Raw genomic sequence first — 22,383 nt, forward strand, 5'->3', positions numbered from 1 at the left:
GTTTGCTTGTTAAATGAATACTGAAAATATCTGGGACACAAGCTTTCGCTTTGTTTATGTGCATTTACATTCCACTCATAAAAACACATTGTAACATACACACACAACTCTACACATAGCCCCACTGATGTCAACTCCTGAAAATGCCCTCATGACAAAAAATGGAAGATAAATATTATGCTAGAGTGGGACAGGATGATGACAATTAGAGAAGCTGCGAAAGTAAAATTCTAAACACAATTCTTCCATAGTCTTTTTTGTATTACATTGTGTTATTTATTCTTTCTTTTTCTCTTTCTTAAAATTGAAGTATAGTTGATGTTTTATAGTCTTTTTGATGTCGGGTATCTTCGTTTCCATTATAATTCACAGGTGTCTACAAAAAAGTAATCTATTCCTACTATGAAACTTTAGGACTGCTCTTGGCCATAATATCGCACATAATTACGAACAATCTTTTTACATCCTTATAAACGGCACATCAGAGAATTCATATTTTAAAGGAAGCCACATATTTACAAGTAATATGCAACATGTTCAACAAATGTCAACAAGAATTTATATTCATTGTATCATTTATCATATAAAGAGTAGCTACCAGAAGTACAAGTAATTCTCACACTAGTGGACATTTTTACTAACCACTCATTTCAGTTCGTTGATCTTTTCTTTCCCTAACAAGTATTCCTAAATTTGTTGTGTATGGCATTTTGTGTTTTTTATCCTGTCTTTATGCTGTACTTCAGAATAAACAAAAAATAGGGAAAGAAGTAGATTGGGATTTGTTTTGTTTACGGGTTTAAAAATATCTAAGGCAACATAGAGTTTAACTCCACAGGTTTGTTTACCAGCAGGTTGCTGTTCCAAAGAAGCCAGCCATTTAAAAAACGCGCAAAATAAGGCTCGCAAAAAAAAAAAAAAAATTATATACAGGGAATAGATGGAGCGCAAAACACATCAGTCACCAGCAACAAAACAGAAGCTTCACTGCTCGCTATTTGTAAACAAGAGGTCGGGCCAGAGCTCCGTCCTGGCACCCGGGAGGTAAGGCATGTGATAGGCACAACCCCGTGCCCATCCCTAAGCGTTCCGCAAGGGCCGCCTGGGGCCCAGGACCAGGCAACCCACCCTCCAGCCGGGACCAAGCCCTACCGGAATTCTGCTTCCAGCTTGGGGGCTGGAGTCGACCCTCCCTGCTTAACTTCCCTGCAGATACCCTGACGTTCTTAAACCTCCTTCAACTATCTGCACTTTTGCCACGCACCCCGAAACCCACGGCGGCTCTGGCGACCCCCGATCCCGGCTCTCCGAGCCTGCGCCCTCGGGGAAGCCCACCCGGGAGGCGCCCCCGCGGGCGGCTTACCGAGCAGCGAGCCTATGAAGATGACGACCTGCACGGTGGTGGTGAACTGACGGTACAGCTGCGCCTCGCCGAACTCCCCGAGCGCGCTGCGGTTGGCGCCCTCAGCCCCAGCGCCCGACGCGTTGCGCGGCTCGCTGGCGTTTCGGGAAATCCAGCTGCCGTTATGCCCCATGGCGAGGCTGGAGCTCCAGCTCCGTCTTAGCCCGCCCGTGCGCCCGCCTCGGACCTCCGCGCCACTCTCCTGCCTCGAGCGCGGAGGAACACGCGGGCGCCTGGTGGATATCTGGAGAACCCGGAGCAGCCGCGGGTCCCCTCACGTCTCCACATCGCCAGCCCCGGCGCCCGGGAGGCGGGGAGCGGAGAGGGCGAGGCTTCGCCCCATGCCCGTTCCCTCCGGGGTCCCCGTCAGCAGCCACATGAAGGCGGCACGGTCACAGCCCGCCGAGCGTCGTCCGTCCCTCCTCCCGCGTGGTCAGCGCGTCCAAGCCCACTTAGCAGACAGAGAAACACGAGAGGCATTTGATGGTCAAGGAGGGCGCTCTCCGCTCCCGCCGCCCTCTTCAACCTCTGCTTCTGGCCACCCCCGGGGCAGCCCTCTCGAGTCCCCTCCGGCGGACGGGCTCAGCCCCGCTCCTCAGAGGGAAGTGAACATTGGACTGCAGCCTTTTTTTCAGTCCTGCTGGCTTCGAGGCTACGTGGCGATGGGAAACCCGGAAAATGCCCAAGTCAAATGCTCGGAGCCCCGAAGGGACCTGCTGGTCCCCACGCCGCCCATGGCCAGGGTGCAATGCCCCGAACCTCCCCAATAGCCTCGCCGTCAGCGCCCGATAGTCCCCCAAGACGCCCGCGAGGGCTTCTCCGGCCCAGCCCCTCGCTGGGGGTTCCGACCTCCTGCCTCGGCGCGGGATGCAGGGACCTCGTTCCGCAGACGCTTTGCCTCTGCACGGCCCAGTGCCTCCTTTCCTGGCCCCGCTCCGGCCCTCGGCTGCAGGGAGAGAGCCTCCAGACTTTGCGGGGACACAAGAAGACACCCCTAGAAGGGAAGAGGCACTATCTGCGATATCACCAAACAGCCTGCGCGCGCTTGAGGCGGCTGAGGGCGCGCGGCCCGCGGGGCGATCACGTGACACGCGTGGCCCCGCCCCTACGCCAGCTGCTGTGGGCGGGGAGGGACGGCGCCATCTTGCTCCCCTCCCACCACGATCGTGATAACCAGGGCGGAGAGCGTGGGAGGGACGGAGGATCCACGTCTGGCTGCGGTGCAGAAGCTCGCGGCTCCTACGGGGCTTCGCCTCGTTTACTGCTGTTATTACTGCTCCTTATCTCGTCAGCTGGGGCTACCTGAGGCTGATAATTCCACATCGTTGGCACCTGGGCAAGGAGCCCAGTCTCCTCCATTGGACCTTGGGTGTAGCTGAAGCATTTAAGAAAGATGGGATTTAGAAATACAGTGCCCGGTTTCCTGGGCCTTTTCATTGAGTCTCATTTCTAAAATGTACACAATACAACCCGGTTGGATGGATTCTGGGAATGAAGAGTTGGGGAGGGAGCAACTTCCTGCGGGCTGATGCAAATGGTTGGGAGGCCGGGATGAGCGAGTAAACAAGAAAAAATGGTAAAGAGAAGCCGAATGGGAAAAGGAACAGGTATGGATGGCATCCAGAGAGAGGATCAGGGGAAAAGAGAACAGGAGAAATTAGAAGAAAAGACAACTAAAATTTTGCCTGGTTTGACCTTATGAGAACTGTTTCTTTTTAATGAGTGAAGGACACGGTAGAGGGCTTTGACAAATGGACTGGTAGGACTAGGTCCCACCGCAATAACTCTTACGAATTGATTAAAATTACAGAGTTATTTCTTGGTTATCTCAAGGCTGATTGTGCTACCATAAGGCTACTTCACTTTCCCTATTAAGCCTTATTACTTATTCTTCTTGAAAGGGCGAAGGTCCATGTCTTGTACATCTTTGGATTCTCAAAATACCTGCACATAATTCTCTATGTAAGCAGGTATTTTGAACATTTTGGAGACAAAAAGAAAAAGAAAAAGAGGGCTTCCCTGGTGGCGCAGTTGTTGAGAGTCCGCCTACCGATGCAGGGTACATGGGTTCGTGTCCCGGTCTGGGAAGATCCCACATGCCGCAGAGAGGCTGGGCCCGTGAGCCATGGCCACTGAGCCTGCGCGTCCGGAGCCTGTGCTCCGCAACGGGAGAGGTCACAACAGTGAGAGGCCTGCGCACCGCAAAAAAAAAAAAAGAGAGAGAAATGGAAGGAAAATTAATGATAAACTGTATTTTCAAAAAAAAAATAAGTCGGGCTTCCCTGGTGGCGCAGTGGTTGAGAGTCTGCCTAACAATGCAGGGGACGTGAGTTCGTGCCCTCGTCCGGGATGATCCCACATGCCGCGGAGCGGCTGGGCCCGTGAGCCATGGCCTCTGAGCCTGCGCGTCCGGAGCCTGTGCTCCACCACACGGGAGAGGCCGCAACGGTGAGAGGCCCGCGTACCGCAAAAAAAAAAAAAAAAAAGTCATTTCCAGCAGTTAAAATTTGTTCTGGGAGTCCAAACATATTTTTCAAGATGAAACACCTTACACTGTAGTCACTACAAAACGTAATTTATAATAATTCAGCAATATCCAGCACACTCCTTAGGAAAGGTTAGGGAAGATGTGTAAATGAGTTGTGTAGTGACAGTTGTAAAAATACCCCTTTACCCACCGTCACCTGCCATCCCTATTCAATACTACTAAAAAGGATTGGGATAAATGTGTAGAAAACATTTTTCAATTTTTCAGATGTAAAGAGTGTTTAATAAAGCAAGAAACCTCTCATTTTGTATTCCGAGACGATACCAGTAAATTCTCTCCAGCCCCTAAACTGATGTTAGGGTTTGGGGTTAGTTGAGTCAAGAAATAACCTGACAGGGGCTTCTCTGGTGGCGCAGTGGTTAAGAATCTGCCTGCCAATGCAGGGGACACGGGTTCAGACCCTGGTCCTGGAAGATACCACATGCCACAGAGCAGCTAAGCCTGTGCCCCTGAACTACTGAGCCTGCGCTCTGCAGCCCGTGAGCCACAACTAGTGAGCCTGAGAGCCACAACTATTGAACCTGTGCACCTGGAGCCCACGCACCACAGCGAGAAGCAGCCCCAGCTCCCTGCAACTGGAGAGGGCCCACACGCAGCTATGAAGACCCAATCGCAGCCAAAAAAAAAAAAAGAACCTGATAAACTGAGGGGTCACCATGATCCTCAGACTTGAGGAAGGATTGCCTTGTGACAATATAGGACCAAGGATGAGATCAGAGTGGTATACTTCTTATGGCCATGGGCTATATGAAATTTTCACTGATTACGAGATAATTTAATATTGATGTAAGAAGGGGGAAAGGGGGGGCGGTGGGATGAATTGGGAGATTGGAATTGACATAAATACACTATTGGTACTAAGTATAAAGTAGATAACTAATGAGAACCTACTGTATAGCACACAGAACTCTACTCAGTGCTCTGTAGTAACCAAAATGAGAAGGAAATCCAAAATTGAGGGGCTATATGTATACGTATAGCTGATTCACTTGGCTGTACAGTATAAACTAACACAATATTGTAAAGCAACTATATTCTAATAAAAAAGTAAGATTGATGTAAGCGATTGGACATGATTTAAATATATGTCAAATGTCTATAGTAGTGTTATTTATACCTGTCTGCTCATCACAAACTTAGTGGCCTAAATTACAACAGCAATCACTTATTCTGTTCACAAATATGCAATTCTGGCAAGACCCATTGGGACTGCTTATCTCTGCTCCACATGATATCAACTGGGCCAGCTCAAAGTCACAGCCAGGGTGTGGAATCTGAAGGCTTGTTAACTAACATGTCTGGCAGCTGATGCTGGCTGTTGTTGGGACCTCAGCTGGGCCTGTCAGCTGGAATGCTTATATGTGGCCTCTTCCTGTGGCTTTCTTACAGCGTGGCAGCTATGTTCCAAAAGTGAGCATTTCAAGATAAGAGTCCCAAGAGGACAAGGCAGGAAGGTGGCCGACTTTTATGACTCATCTCAGAAGTCACAGAACATCACTTCCACTGTACTCTATTTGTTGAAGCAGTCAAAAGCTGCCACATATAAGGGGAAAGGACAGAGACTACACCTCTCAGTGGAGGTAGTGTCCATCATATTGTAAGAACAGCAGGTGGAATGAGATTGTTGCAGTCATTTACGGAAAATAAAATCTGCCATAACATCTGTTTTCCTTTTATCAAAAAAATCCTTCCAAAGGTCTCGTTTTTAGATATTTTTTTTTGGAATGAAACCAGAAGAGGTCAAAAACCACATAAATTAATTACAGTCCTCTTCAGTTACTGACCGTGTACAGGTATTACAGGGATATGAGCTAGCCAATATTAACACCTGGCAGCAAACTGGTACACAGCCATAGCTGAAGGCAGGTGATTAGGACCACCAGCCCACATATTTATGTGCTAGCTAATTTTTATCCAAAACTTTCTGGAGCTACACTAAAAGCAAATAATAGAAAATGGAATAAAAAAAATGGGCAACCTCTGGCTCTTAGATAGTGCTTAGTAATTTTTCCTTACATTTTTCTCCCATAATGAATAGTATAAGAAGGCATTCTCCCAGCTTAAAAACACTTTGCGTTCCCAGAGTTTTAAAGTTAGTGTGTAGTGCTCAGGATTCATTTCCCTATAGAAATAATAAACAGGATGATAGGGTTCCCAGGCAGAGTGGGGCAAAAAGAAGGAAAGGCTCTGGGGATTAAGGACTCCCAGGGAGGTCCTACTCAGTCTGTAGGTCTACCTAGCTCTCCAAAGGTCTACTTTCTTCACAGTGTTTAAAAGAATTACTCTTCTCCTTGTGCCAGCAGTCCACTCATTTAACTAATGTTAATGCCCTGTGCTGGGAAGGCAGGAATACAGAAATGTGGAATAGAACAGATTCTCGAAGCTTTCTCCAATCACCTGTTCCTTAATCATATACCTCCTGGGATTTGCTTAGGGATTTTACCTCCTATAACCATGGGAAAATAGGTATGATGGTTAATTTAATGTGTCAACTTGATAGGGCCACGGTTGCCCAGATATTTGGCCAAACATTATTCTGGGTGTGTCTATGAGGATATTTCTGGATGAGATTAACATTTGAATCTGTAGACTGAGTAAAAGGATTGCCTTCCTTATTGTGGGTGAGCCTCATCTAATCAGTTGAAGATCTGGCTAGAACATAAAAGCTGAGTAAGAGAGGATTTCCTCTGCCTGACAACCTTCGAGCTGGTATATAAGCTTTTCCTTGCCTTCAAACTTGAAACATTGGCTCTTTTGAGTGTTAAGCCTGGTGGCCTTCAGACTGGAAGGACACCATCAGCTCTCTTGGTTCTCAGGCCTTTAGACGGGACTAGAACAACACCATCTACAATCCTGGGTCTCCAGCTTGCCAACTGCCGATCTTGGGACTTAGCCTCCAAAACTGCATGATGATAAATCTCTGTGGTAACTTTTAAAAGCTTATTTCTGGGCTTCCCTAGTGGCACAGTGGTTAAGAATCCGCCTGCCAATGCAGGGGACACGGGTTCAAGCCCTGGTCCGGGAAGATCCCACATGCCGCGGAGCAACTAAGCCCGTGCGCCACAACTACTGAGCCTGTGCTCTAGAGCCCGCGAGCCACAACTACTGAGCCCACGCACCACGTCTACTGAAGCCTGCGCACTCTAGAGCCCGTGCTCTGCAACAAGAGAAGCCACCTCAGTGAGAAGCCCGTGCACCGCAACAAAGAGTAGCCCCTGCTCGTGGCAACTAGAGAAAGCCCGCGCACAGCAACGAAGACCCAACACAGCCAAAACTAATAAATAAATAAACAAAAATTTAAAAAATTGAAAAAAAAAGCCTATTTCCTTCTCTGTTTTTTCTCTTACACTCCCATGGTGTGGTGATAGGCAAAATTTATGTGTAGGTAGGTGCTAATAACATCTTTCCAAACCTATAGAATGAAATAGGATCCATTTATGTTCCAAAGAATTCCTGGATTCCAACTTTCTTGGGCATTCATTGAAGAGCAGGAAGGGAGCTGAGTAGGGGACAGAAGAGATGGAATAGGACTTGGGATAATTGCAAAGCCCAAGGGGAAGGTGGGGGGAAGTAAGGAGGAGCCTATGGGTTTATTTCCCCTTCCTTCTTCCTTTTCATCATTGAAGGTCTCTTCCTCCTGCCTCCTGTCCCCAACACTACACTCTCACATGTCCCTGCATGGCCTCTCACTAAAGATGGAGAGAAGAGAAAAGCTGGAAGTGTTTTGAGTCGGTAAGCCCAAGCAGCAGTGTGCTGAGGAAAGAGGGATCCTTATGGCCCCAGGCTACCCATCTGGAATAAGTAGTTCTATTTCCAAATGGCTAATTCTATACCTATACAAAAGACACAGACAATGCAGGTTATTATGTAAACATTACTAGTGTTCAATGGTATCTCATTCTCCTCTTTTTCCGGGCACACAGAAGACTATTTTTCTTGGCTGTCCTTGCAAATGGGCAGGGCTATGTGACTATAATGACTAATGATATGTGATCAGAAGTGACGAGTCATTTCTGAGCTGTGGCAGTGAAAAGCTTGTTGTGATTTTCAAATCTCTCTGCTGCCCTGCCATTGTGATTGTGGAAGGGGACTTGTGTTGAAGAGCTGAAATATTGAAGCAGCCTGTGTTTCTGAGCTACCATATTGTGGGGGGGGGGGGTTTGTGGATGCCCTAGAGACCACCCAGACATAACAACAAATTTTATATAAGCAAGGAATAAACCTTTATTATACTAAACCACCAAGATTTTTGGAGCTGCTCATTATCACAGTATAACCCAGCCTATCCTGGCAGATAGAGTCATGAAAACTGGGGCCTGCAATATTTAAGACAGCATAGACTTTATTTCCTGGGAATGGAAGATATTGAGTTAGGGCTTAAAAAAAAATCTCTGTGTATATTGGTGGCAATAAGGATATCCTAGGTCCTTGTAAAATGAAAGTGGTAGCTGATAATAAAGTCTCTGGGCATCTTTGAATTGAACTACTGGAATATTTCATGTCCAAAAACATACTCGTCTCCAATAAATTTATGTCACTTAAATAACTTTTTTGGGGGAGTACTTAAGCTTAGTATACTCAGATTGTCTCTTTACACAGGCAAACCTACCAACTCCCTCAAGATAAAGAGTCTAGTATCCGGGGCACAGGGAAGGTGGGCAGTATGATGTTGGTGTCAGTTTGACGTGGGTTTGAATGCCTGCTCCCCTATTTCCACTTGTGACACTGGGCAGTTACATGACCTCTCTAAGCTCAGTTTCCTCCTCTACCAAATAGTGATAAAAACGCCTATATTGCAAGGCTGTTTAGAGGACAATAAAATACCAAATTAATGAAAATCTCTAACAGTACCTGGCACATCATAGGAAATCAATGAAACGTAACTATATAAGATTGATTCCAGTTTATTGATGCTTAAAGACAACAAATATCAAAAGGGAAAAAAAGCATCATCTTTCAACATTTTAAAGAATTCTCTCTTTGTAGATATAAATAAAGCACTGCCTAACAAGTCCTGTATTTCAAAAAATGGAAGAACCACTTACTTTGCAATTAACAAAGGACAAAATGGCTTTTGGTTAAAGATTTAGAAGTCTACAATTTAGCCTTTACACTATTGGGCTAAATACGTTTACTTTATGGTTCTTAGTTTGGGGTATGTTAAATTACCATCAAAGAAATTATCTGTTGGGCTTCCCTGGTGGCGCAGTGGTTGAGAGTCCACCTGCTGATGCAGGGGACACGGGTTCGTGCCCCGGTCCGGGAAGATCCCACATGCCGCGGAGCGGCTAGGCCCGTGAGCCATGTCCACTGAGCCTGCGCGTCCGGAGCCTATGCTCCGCAACAGGAGAGGCCACAACCGTGAGAGGCCCACGTACCGCAAAAAGACAAAAAACAAAACAAAAAAAAAAACAACAAAAAAAGAAATTATCTGTTTAAAAAAGCTAATACTAATAATTTACTAATTATCGTAAGTAATGTAATTAGTATAATAATTTACTAATTATATTTACTAATAATTTGCATATTCCAAATTATCTCAATATGTGGACTGGGAAATGGTTTTCTACTGATATGAATCTATAACTCCTAATGCAGTTTCCTAATTTGTAATAGTCCTTGCACCTATAGATTGCTATTAAATTCATCAAAAATATCTGGAAGGTGAGAGATTGAATACCCCTTCCCCCAGAAAGCCTCAGTAATTTCATATACACAGACACATAGACACATGCACACACACATCTACACATAGTGATTATAAAGCAACCTGACTAATTTTTTAATAGCAAGTATGCCAAAACTAAAATATCCATGAATATTATCACCTTTAAAGGAGTCACCTTGGGAAGCTGTTTAACTGTTGAAGAATATCTTAACACTTATTTGGGACTCTCTTTTATAACTAACTTCAGAAGTTGGAATATTCTTTCCTGTATCATAAAAGGAAACATTCTTTTGCTGATGGTAACAAATATGTCCTTTAAGAATAAATTTGAATTTTCTGATAGAGCTAAAAGTTATCTAGGACCAGTTCTGGTGAATTAAGTGATCAAGACAGTATCTTCTTTGCTAAAAGATGAGATATGACTATAAAATACTACGACTCACAGTCTGACTTGTAAGTAATGGCACAGCTTTGGAATAAAAATATATACTTAACTTATTCCAGAATTTAAAGGACAAGACTCATTTGGATATATAAATATGTAAATGCATACAAATACCCACAAATCGATGCAAAATTAAAAAAGCAATTTTTATTTCATAATTTCTTGAGCAGCAGGAGCCACCTTGCCTCTCCTACTCCTGCCAGGCCACAGAGAGCTGTAAGAACAATTAAGTGCTTTTACCTCCTACAAGGAGACAGGAGAGAGGGCAGGGCCAAAAAAGTATTCAAAGAAGTAATGGCTGAAAATTTCCCATATTTGGCAAAAATCATAAGCCTACATATTCAAGAAGCTGAGTGAGCGCTAAACATGATAAACCCAAAGAAATCTATACCAAGACACATCATAATCAAACTTCTGGACACTGACAAAGAAAAAAATCTTTAAAAGTAGCCATAGAGAAATGCCACTTTACCTATAAGGGAAAAACAATGTGAATGATAGCAGAGCTCTAATTGAAACCACAAAGGCCAGAAAGAAGTGGCATAACATTTTCAAGGGCTGAAAAAAAAGAACCACTGACCCCAAATTCTATATCCAGTGAAAATATCCTTCAGGAATGAAAGGGAATATAGTTTTAAAATTTGGGCACAACGACCAACAGTCTGGAAGTTTTTCTTTGGGAAGTTGAGGGTAAACAGCAAGACCAGGAGATGTACTTTTGGGGAGCAGGGAGGTCATGAGGAAGTAGAGTCTCTTCCTTGGAGAACTGATAAGGGTTTAGGGAGGGCCTGGAGAATAAGGAAATCTTGGAGTGTCCTGACCAGTTGTCTGTGAACCCCAGTTACACAAAAACAATCTTACCAGTCTGGATGCTCCAAGGGTTTAGAGGTTATCTGCCGGAAGCCAGGCAAGTACCAGTCTTTACTTTCTAATGATCCAAGACTGCTGAGTTATTTCATGTAGAGCAACCAAATGCAATGTGTGGACCTTGTTTGGATCCTAATGCAAACAAAGCACTGTAAAACAAAACAAAACAACAACAACAACCTTTTTCTTTTAACAGATTATTAGAGTATAATTGACATACAATAACTTGCATATATTCTACAGTTTGATCAGTTTTGATATATGCAAACAGCTGTGAAACTATCACCACAATCAAGATAATGAATATATCCATCACTCCCAGGAGTTTCTTCTTGTCCCACTGGAATCCCTCCAGAATCCCTCCCTGTGGCTCATCTCTGTCATCCTGATACCAGGCAATGGCTTATCTTCTATTACTAAGTTTGTATTTTTAGAGTTTTATATAAATGGAATCATACAATATGTACTCTTTTGTCTGGCTTCTCTCACTCAGCATAGTTATTTTGAGATTCATCCATGTTATTATTATATAGATAGCATATTTCTTTTTATTGCTGAATAGTGTTCCATTGATTGTATTGATACATCTCAATTTGTTTTTACCAAGAAACAAGTTTGTCCATCACTTTTGATGAGCATTTGGGGTGTTTTCAGTTTGGTGATTAAGGGCTTATGAACATTCATTTACAAGTCTGTTTATGGACATATGCTTTCATTTCTCTTGGGTAAATAAATACCTAGCAGTGAATAGCTGTGTCATATGGTAGGTATGTGTTTAACTTTTTAACTAAAACTCATGATAGGCCTAAATGTAAAACTGAAAACTATAAAACTTCTAGATGAAAACATGGAGGAAAATCTTTGTGACTTGGAGTTAGGCAAAAATTTCTTGGATAGGATGACAAAACACTATTCATAAAAGATAAAAACTGATAAATTGAACTCCCTCAAAAGTAAGAACTATGCTCTTCGTAAAACACTGTTAAGAGGGCTTCCCTGGTGGCGCAGTGGTTGAGAGTCCCCCTGCTGATGCTAGGGGACATGGGTTCGTGCCCCGGTCCGGGAAGAGCCCACATGCTGTGGAGCAGCTAGGCCCGTGAGCCATGGCCGCTGAGCCTGCACGTCCGGAGCCTGTGCTCCGCAACGGGAGAGGCCACAACACTGAGAGGCCCACGTACCGTAAAAAAAAAAAAAAAAACACAAAACCAAAAAAAGAGAATGAAAAGGCAAGCCACAGACTGGGAGAAAATTTTTGCAAATTACATATCTGATAAAGGACTTACTTCAGAATAGAAAGAATTCTCAAAACTCAATATAATAAAAAAATACAATTTTTAAAATGAGCAAAAGATATGAAAAGACAGAAGATATATGAATGACAAATAAGCACATGAAAAGCTAATTAACATTATTAATCATTAGGGAAATGTAAATTAAGGCACAGTGAGATACTACTACACACCAATTACAATGTTTAAAATTTTAAAAATTGACAATAACAATTACTGACAAAGATGCAGAGTAACTATAACTCTCCTAAACTGGTGGGAATATAATATAGTACAACACTTTGGAGAACAGTTTGCCAGGGTTTTTGTTGTGAAATTTTGACTTTGAAATAACTTCAAACTTACATAAAAGTTGTAAGAATTATCCAAAGAACTCTCACATATCCTTCACCTAAATTCCCCCCAATGGTCGACATCTATGTTTGACTTATCATCTCTCTCTTTATTTTCTGAATCACTTGGGAGCTAATTGTATATGTAATACCCTATTACCCCTTACGGTTTGAGTGGAAATTTCCTAATAGCAAGGACACTTTCTATTTGACCACAGTACAATCATTAAACTCAGGAAGTTAACACTGATATAATAATGCTGTCTAATCCACAAGACCCCCTTCAAATTTTGCTGATTGTTTTCATTATATCCTTTATAGGTCCAGCATACACTACAGATTCTAATTTTAGACAGATGGAGAATTTTGAACATACTTTGGGTATTAAATAATGTTAAGCAACTGTTATATTTTTAAGGTATAAGGACAGTATTATGTTCATAAAATGTCCTTATCTGTTAGAGATATGTACTTAAGTGTTTATAAAAAGAATGATATGATGTCTGAGATTTTCTTTAAGATTCACTCCTAAGGAGGTGTGTGTGTGTGTGTGTGTGTCTGTGTTGAGGGGTGGGGAGAGGGGAGAAATGAAATAAGATTGAATAAGATTCTAAATTTGTTGAAGCTAAGTGATGAGTACAGGGGGGTATTGTAATATTTCCCCTACTTTTAATGTGTGTGTGAAATTTTTCCATAACTACAGTATTTTAATTTAAAAAAATGGAGAAATGGAAGGATTTTAAGAACTGGGGTGATATGATCATATTTTAAATTTAGAAACATTACTCTGGCTGCAATAGGAAGAATGGCTTAAAGTGGGGCAAGAATGAAAGCAGTGACTAGTTTCCCAGCTGTTGAAGTCATCCAGGGAAGAGATGATGGTGACCTGAACCAAGTTAGTGGCAGTGGGATGGAGTGAAGTGGATGAATGGAAGAAATGGTAACTATCTGGATATGAGAGATGAGAGAGAGGGAATCCAGGATTACTCTTAGTTGGCTTGGGCCAATGGCGGGGGGGGGGTGCCATTTACCTAGACAGGCATCACTGGAAAAAGAACAGGTCCCTAGGGGAGGGAAAGAGGAGATGGTTTGAAGGGGCCTTGGGTCAAACTAGTGCCTTTGTGTTATCTGGCCACAACTGAGTAGATAGATGACGGCAAGATACTTAAATAATCATTATTTAGCAAATAGTATAAATAATCACTATTAAGCAAATAGTATAGGGGTAAGCAAGGCAGACAGAAGGAAATGTCACTTAAACTTAACTTGAGATAATACGATATGATTATTCTAAATCAACATGCAGCATTAGTAGCCAACTGAAAATGAAATGTAATGACAATGTCTGGGTAGATAAGTTATTTTATAAACTTGAAAAAATATGATTGGAGACAGGATATAACAGAAAGACCTCCTCAATTCACATTAAGTAAACTGGGCATGCAACATAATTCTCTTCATGGGAGTGTTGCACATAAGATGCCTGAGTGGAAAGATATTTTTCAGTTGAAATTGCATGGTGGTACTGTTTACCCCTAGGGTCAACATGTAGGAACAGAGAACATGCACTGGGATGTTGAATCTATGGTTAAGGGGACGAGTTCGAGGGTAAAAAACTGGCGGGGAGGGGAGTAGTGGTCTCGATTTTTACTCCTGATCGTCTTCTGGGAAGGCTTAAGCGGAGTCAAAGCGGCTGGAAAACCCATCAAAGTCTGCCCTTCAGAGTTTCGTCTCCTACCAATGCCAGAGTGAAGGAGTTCCAGCAGGCACTTCTGTGAAAGAGACTTATTTCGTGAAAAGCATACCCCTTGGCATTATCATTCCATTCTGATGGATTTGATCTCCCACGTCCCTGCAGGTTCCCCCGCTCAGTTCCCCCAGCAGAATGTGGGCTAAACCTTCCCCCAGCCTCGCTCCCATGCCGAAGCTGCTCACGCGCTAATAGCGTTCATGACACCGCTTCTCACTCAAGAGCCGGCCAGGGGCGCGGAGTTCCGGCGGGGATCCTGCTGGGCGCCGAGCCCCACCCCCACCCTGACCCCGCCCCCGGCTCGACGCCCCGCCCCCACGCCCCCTCCCGGCGTGGAGCTCTGGCTGCGATCCTTCCCCCAAGCGCGGAGCTCTCCCCATCCCTGACCCCGCCTCCGGCTTGGAGCCCCGCCCCCGGCCCCGCCCCCAGAGCGAAGCCCGCCTAAGGCCCACCCACCTCCGCAAGGCCGCCTTGCCTTGCCTTGCCCACCGCACTACCATGGCTGGGGGCCGCGGGGCCCACGGGCGTGGCCGGGACGAGCCGCCGGAGAGCTACCCACAGCGACAGGACCACGAGCTGCAGGCCCTGGAGGCCATCTACGGCTCCGACTTCCAGGACCTGCGGCCGGACGCGTGCGGACGGGTAGGAACGTGGCTTGTCTGGTCGGGGCTGCCGTGCTGCGGCCCAGCTCCCCTGGCTCGATCTACCCCGGCCAGGCCCGCCCGGCTCTGCCGGAAACGAACCGCCTACCCCAGCTTAGGATTCTGGAGTCCTTTCATCCCTCGCGATTCCACCCACGCTCACTTTATGTCCTTGCGCACGCAGCCGCTTCGCGGGTCTCCAGAACCCCCAACTGGGACGAATTCTCTTACAGCTTTTCCCCCCCGTCGGCTGCAGTCTTACCTGGCCCTGTTTCTTATTCCCACTGACGTTCCATAACTTCCCTGCCTCCTTACTGTCCTGCCTTTTTTCCTCCCTGACAGCCCTTGAGTTTGATACAACAGCGCATTCATAGGGACCCACTGCAACTTTGGGAACGCTTTGGGGGCTCTTGCACAGATCTTACTGATGCCTTCAGTCAGAAGTCTTACCTTCCCGTATGTGTTCAAAACTATTAACCATGTAATCCCATTGTACTCCTCAGGCATCCTCCCTGTATTGTGCTGTGTGGAGCAACTTTCCTCTGTACCTTTCTCCAAGGCGCTTAGAGAGTATGGAATACAGTCTTCTTAGCTGTAATGGAGAGGGAGTGTGCTGAGTCCACCCTTTTAAAATGGCATTTGACTTAAAATATTATTTTCCTTTTTGTCTGGAAGTAAGTTAAGGCACATTATAAGCTGCTGATACTGACAGTCTTTCCCTCATATCCTTGAAGAATTATCTACCAAACTCTTTATAGTATTATTTAAAAAGTAGTACCTTCTTTCATCTACCTTTAAATTTATTTATTCTATTTATTTTTGGCTGTGTTGGGTCTTCACTGCTGCACGCGGGCTTTCCCTAGTTGTGGTGAGTGGGGGCTACTCATTGCGGTGGCTTCTCTTATTGCAGAACATGGACTCTAGGCGCACCGGCTTCAGTAGTTGCAGCACGTGGGCTCCGTAGTTGTGGCACGTGGGCTCTAGAGCGCGGGCTCAGTAGTTGTGGCACAGGGGCTTAGGTGCTCCACAGCATGTGGGATCTTCCTGGACCAGGGCTTGAACCCGTGTCCCTTGCATTGGCAGGTGGATTCTTAACCACTGTGCCACCAGGGAAGCCCCCTTCATCTACCTTTAATTCTGGCATTTTACAACATGTGCCTTATCAGCACATCCGAGATTTTCTCAAGAAATAGGATCTTCAGGAGCTGTCAGGGCAAAACATTTTCCTTCTCACCCAATGTTTTCCTTCCTTCATTAACTATTTATTGTTCTAGGTATTGGGAATACAGTCAAGCACAAACCAAACCAAACCCCCTTCCCTCAGGGAGCTTACTTTTCTAGTGCTTAATTTCAAGAGTTATTTTTAAGCTAAAATAGTAAAAATGTAAATATTCCCCTTATACAAGCTTGTAATAAAATAACAATGTAACTTTCTGGTTATCTGGTAACTTCTCTGTTCCCAAACATTGAGCACCAGGAATTCGGCTCATGAAGCCAAAATACCTGTTGCAAAGTGTACACGGGGGCTCAGTACAAAGTTCCTAAGACTTCATTCAGAGACAGTTTATTTACTTTACACAGCTTAATTATCTGGTCCTAAGACTGCAAAAAAACAGAAAAGAAAAAGGTACTACTGTAGGTAGGGATACTGATAATCTCAGAATTTATAGCTGGTGGTCTTTATAACAAGATAGTAGAGCAAACAAAATCAAAAACTGTAATAGGCAGGTAGAAGGATTCAGATAGCTGTACCCTGAGGTACATGGGCAAATAGCCTTAACACTTTGCTAGGCAAATAATTGGTGGTCATAAGGATGAATCAGAATGTAGTCATTCAACATAGAGAACAGACTTGTGGTTGCCAAGGGGGGTGGGGTGGGGGAGGGATGGACTTGGAGTTTGGGATTAGTAGATGCAAACTATTACATGTAGAATGGATAAGCAACAGGGTCCTACTGTATAGCACAAGGAACTATATTCAATATCCTGGGATAAACCATATTGGAAAAGAATATAAAAGATTGTATATATGTGTATAACTGAGTCACTTTGCTGTGCAGCAGAAATTAACACTGTAAATCAACTATACTTCAATAAAAAAAAAGTTTAAAAACGTTTTTTAAAAAAATGTAGTCATTCAACAAATACTTATTACTTGCCACTCTTTAGGGAAAGGTTATGCAAGCCCACAATCCTTTATGCAAAACCCTGAGGCCTGATACATTTCAGAATTCAGAAGTGTTTGTGTTCATGGCCACATGTGCACATTCCATACTTACCTAATACCTCACTCAGTGTCTGGAGCAGCACGCAGAATCAAACACAGCAAACCATGTGAATATTCACACTCAGTGGGATGGTTAAAGACTATCAATAGCCTCATGTCAATTCAGGCCAAATTTGTTGCCAGTAAATTCAGCTCAGAATTATTAACCTGAGTAAACTTTAGGTTTTTTAAACATCTGAAGTTTTTTAAACTTCTTTTTGGGGGATGTGTTATAATGTAGATTTTGGTTTAGTAACATATGTACGTTATTTATAAATAACATTTTGGGAGTACATGCTAAAAATTATTTTACATACTAAAGTTTGGACACCACTAGTTGAAAATATAATTTCCTCTAGAGTTATAAATTTATTGTTAACTTAATTATCTTGGCTAATTTTCTGTCAGCCAAAGGTCTGCTCACTTATAATTCGATAGCTATTGTAAACCTACCTCCTAAAGCCTTGCTTTTGTCTCTGGGCCCACCGGTAGTGTATGAGTGCTTCTTTTCCTACATCTTCACCAACACTGTAGTGTCAGACTTTTTCATCTTTGCCAGTAGATAGATGAAACATTTTTACTTCTTTAGTTGTGAATTATGAGGACCACCTTTGTCTCTAAGCCATGGATTTTTTTCTGTGAACTGTTCAATGTTGTTTGGTTTATTTTTACACTCTATTGTCTACTTTCTTATTCATATGTCAGAGCTATTTAGATGTTAATTTATATGTTAAGAAAATTAGCATTTGGGGTCATATATTGCAAATATTTTCCCCTAATCAACCATTATGCATTTTGATATTTAGGTAATTTATGCAATTTTTAAAAACTTTAATATAGTCAAAATGACCTTTTTTTTCATTTTATTGTTGTTACATGGTCCCTGTGGTTTGTTTTTTTCCCTGCTCCAGTGTTACCAAAAGAATGAATTCTTCAAGACTTTCTTTTAATTCTTTCATGACTTTGTTTTTAAACTTCCATCAAATAAATATAGAAATAGCTTTTTATTTTTTAAAGTTCTTACCTCTGTCTGAGTATGAATCTAGGCTGCCCACTTTCACCCCCAACTAGCCAGTTAGACTAACACAGATGATTTTTTTCAGTCTTTTCCACTAATTTGAAATGCCACCTTTACATTGTATGAGAGTAGGCTGGCTTCATAAGGACAGAGTCTCTGTGTTTGTTCACATGTACATGCCTAGTTCCTGGTAAAAAGCTCTCAAAATTTTTTTATTAACTGAAATAATTCCCAAATGTATTTGGGTCTATTTAGAAAAAGAGATATGGGGGGAAGTCAGTGATTAAGGCATTTGACATAAAATCTAATTTCTTAGATTTTACTATCATCATTTTTTTTTGCGGGGAGGGGCATCTTCACAGACTTAAAACCAAAGACTTGCCCAGATTATCTAGCTTGCACATGTTACTTTATTTCTAGATTTGTTGTTTTTTCACACAGACTAGTTTCTTCCCCACATTACAGCATGTGATAATGGAGGCAGGTAAGAAACAAGAGGCCATGCTGAGCGAAGTCTTGCCATCAAAATGTAAGGGGGATGTGATGAGCAGAATCTAGGTAACAATTCTAGACCAAACACCTGAAAGTGGTTTGAATTGTGTAACTTTTTCTTTTATGTGCTGTGGTTAAAAACACATGGCATAAAATATACTAGCTTAACAATTTTAAAGTGTATAGTTCAGTAATGTCAAGTATATTTACATGGCTGTGTAAAGGAAAAATTGTGTTAGTATTTTTTTTTAATTGAAGCATAGTTGATTTACAGTGTTGTGCCAGTCTCTGCTGTATAGCAAATTGACTCAGTTTTACACATAGATACATTCTTTTTTTAATATTCTTTTCCATTATGGTTTATCCCAGGAGAATGGATATAGTTCCCTGTGCTATACAGTAGGACCGTGTTGTTTAGCCATTCTAAATGTAATAGTTTGCATTTACCAACCCCAAACTCCCAGTCCATCCCTCTCCCTTTTGTGTTAGTATTTTTAATTAATTTCCCAAACCTCATCCTCACTCTGCTGCTCATCTTGTAAACCAGTAAAGTTTAATCGCAGGCTGTCATTAACCGTCATGCCTTGGAACCAAAAGATTTGCTCCTATGTGGAATGGCTGTTAAAATTCTCAGTTTTTTATAGTCTTATCCTTCACTCCAGTACTTCTAACAGAAATAGACACATGCTTACATCAGTTTATTTTTGGGGGCCTGAGTGTGAGGAAGTGCCCAAGAAAACCACATTCAGACTGAGAAACTGGGGTTTCTGCCAGTGTTGGCCGGGCGCTCTTCCAGGTGTTGTGCACTGGGCTGAAAAGAGGGTCCCCGGGCTTCCCTGGTGGTGCAGTGGTTGAGAGTCCGCCTGCCGATGCAGGGGACACGGGTTCGTGCCCCGGTCCGGGAAGATCCCACATGCCGCGGAGCGGCTGGGCCCCTGAGCCATGGCCGCTGAGCCTGCGCGTCCGGAGCCTGCGCTCCGCGACGGGAGAGGCCGCGGCGGTAAGAGGTCCACGTACCGCAAAAAAAAAAAAAAAAAAAAAAGGGTCCACTTGGTCAGTGTTCCTCATCCTGTGGGGTTTATTAAGATCCTTGGGTTTTGTTTCTTGAAGAGCTAGTGTTTTTAATTTTTTTAATTCTAGGGGGGATTAGTCCAAATGAGCATTACCTCTCTTATGTTTTAGGACTGAGTTTGTGTTATTCTTTCACTTTTTATACCTTGAAGATTTGTTTGGTTATTTGATGGTACTTCAGGAGAGTCTCCAACTTCATGATCTCATTGGGAAGCAAATTTAACTCATCTCTCATTGTAGCGTGCCCTTCTCTCCATGACTACTTATTATGCTGCCTTCATGTCACTTGCATTTTCAGTCTTCAAAACAAATCTTTTTTCTCATGTAGAATTTTGTATACTTTGTAGCTATACATTCTGCATTGTGTTTTCCTCTCATTAGGTGCTCTCAAAAAATTTTGGTTACCCCTTACTTTGAGTTTTTTTACCTACAAATATTCCAGGAATTCATTATTTCCTTGTGCAGGTTAAATCAAAGATTTTATCAACATTGAATTCTAATGACCATTTATCTTCTAAAGGCATGAAGGAGGTCTTACCCAATCCTAATCTTTAGAACATCTTGATTGTTGAACTTTTTAATCAAGTCCTGTTCAGCTCCAGGAGTCCTTGAATGCCCTAATATGAGCTAACACTTGGTATCCTAAACATGTTTTGCATAAAAGCATCTTCACATGTTGGGAAGCCTCTCAGTTCACTTGAGAGAAGCCTGGCAAATATTCTGTTCTTACCTCTGAAAGCACTGTTCCCTGACTGTCTTTATTTTTTTTTTCCAGTGAGCCTGTAATGGTTAGGATTAGGTTTAGCTACATATGACAGAAAACTTAAAATAACAAAGTTTATTTTTTTACATGTAAAAGTCTGGAGTCTACGGCTTTTTCTGAATTGCTGTTCTACCATCCTTAAAGTGCCCTTCGTGGTCTAAAATGGCTGTCTGACCTCCAGTCATCACATCTGCATTCCAGCCAGCTGGAATGAGAAGGGGATGAAGAAGTTTCATCCCTTTCCTTTGATAAAGTTCACTTCCTGGAAATTGCATATTATAGTTCTTTCATCTTACTGGCCAGAAATTAATCCAGTAGCCACACTGAGCTGCAAAGGCGTCTGGGAAATGTATCCAGCTAAAAAATCAGGGATTCTATTAAAAAAGAAATAAAAACCAAGCTTACGTATTTTATATACATAGCTGATTGTGTGATTCATGGTGCCACATGTAAGGTTCATGTTATAAATTTCTATTAGAATTTAATGTTGCTAAGTACTTTATTACCCTTAGAAGAATTTTTATCTTTTTTCTTTTCTGATAATGCCGCATTTCTCTTTTTGCCCTGGCTGCCTGGACATTCCAAGGGAAAGTCAAGGCTCAGTCACAGCAACTCAGGGTTGGCATTAACAAGGGAGGGCTGATGGAAAAGACAGATTTGGGAGTCAGAATTGGATTTGAAGTCCAGATTTGTTGCTGTGTGTTGGTGGGCAAGAAACTGAAAGTCTGAGCCTGAGCCACCTTGTCTGTAAAATGTCTGTACAAAGGAGGTTGCACCTACCTCTCAAAGTTGGTCAAGTGTCTGGACCATATGTGTATATGCTCCCTCAGCCTCCCCTTTCTCATGATATATAGATAATATAAACTGTCTCAAATCCTTTTTGGAAAAAGCATACATAAATAAAGAAGAATGGAGTATTTGGTGAAAAGCAGTTGGTTGAAAGCATACACAATTTTAGAAGAGCTATCAGATTTCTTCATGTCAAGATTTTCACTTATCTCAATATTCGAAGTATCCCCTGCTCAAGAGGCCTCCCCTGACCTGCCTGTCTGCGTACCTTCTCCTCCTCCATCACTATGTTCCATGACTTGGCTTTGTCTTCTTTACAGCACTCATCACTTTTTGAAAGCATTCATTTGTCTTCTACTCTGTGCCAGCTAGTTGGGTTCGTGTCTGTGTAGATTTGCCTCTGAACTCTCAGTCTCTAGGGCAGCACTCAGAAGGTCATCAGCGCTCAGTGACATTTGAATGAATGGAGGCTACTTGGGACATTTCAGGTCACCTTAGAAACTTTGAAAAGGAATATGTACTCTGTCTTGGAGGTTTTCGGGGTTTTTGGAATTTTATTTATTTTTTTATACAGCAGGTTCTTACTAGTCATCCATTTTATACACATCAGTGTATACATGTCAATCCCAATCTCCCAATTCATCCCACCACCACCACCACTCCCCGCCACATTCCCCCCTTGGTGTCCATACGTTTGTTCTCTACATCTGTGTCTCTATTTCTGCCCTGCAAACTGGTTCATCTGTACCATTTTGTTAGGTTCCACATATATGCGTTAAGATACGATATTTGTTTTTCTCTTTCTGACTTACTTCACTCTGTATGACAGTCTCTAGATCCATCCACATCTCTACAAATGACCCAATTTCATTCCTTTTTATGGCTGAGTAATATTCCATTGTGTATATGTACCACATCTTCTTTATCCATTCATCTGTCGATGGGCATTTTAGGTTGCCTCCTTGACCTGGCTATTGTAAATAGAGCTGGAGTGAACATTGTGGTGCATGTGTCTTTTTGAATTATGGTATTCTCTGGGTAT

General features: G+C 42.9%; 2 protein-coding genes across 4 annotated transcripts in view; one reads left to right on the plus strand and one right to left on the minus strand.

Annotated features, from left to right (window-relative positions):
* GPR176 (G protein-coupled receptor 176) overlaps positions 1–2,467 on the minus strand; it is an 89,684-nt gene extending 87,217 nt beyond the window's left edge. Inside the window, exon 1 of the mRNA XM_019935273.3 lies at positions 1,364–2,467. Coding sequence (XP_019790832.2) covers positions 1,364–1,535 — 172 coding nt within the window. The 5' untranslated portion in view covers positions 1,536–2,467. The remainder of the gene's footprint in view (positions 1–1,363) is intronic.
* Positions 2,468–14,751: 12,284 nt separating this feature from the next.
* The window catches only part of EIF2AK4 (eukaryotic translation initiation factor 2 alpha kinase 4), a 115,048-nt gene continuing 107,416 nt past the window's right edge, over positions 14,752–22,383 (plus strand). For 2 of the 3 annotated variants that reach the window (XM_019935275.3, XM_073800730.1), the window contains exon 1: positions 14,752–14,943. In XM_019935275.3, the coding sequence (XP_019790834.1) occupies positions 14,800–14,943 (144 nt within the window). In that variant the 5' untranslated portion in view covers positions 14,752–14,799. The remainder of the gene's footprint in view (positions 14,944–22,383) is intronic. The other variant, XM_019935274.3, reaches the window with a different exon arrangement.

This window comes from Tursiops truncatus, chromosome 2 (genome assembly GCF_011762595.2).
Source record: "Tursiops truncatus isolate mTurTru1 chromosome 2, mTurTru1.mat.Y, whole genome shotgun sequence".
In the NCBI taxonomy this organism is placed as follows: Eukaryota; Metazoa; Chordata; class Mammalia; order Artiodactyla; family Delphinidae; genus Tursiops; species Tursiops truncatus.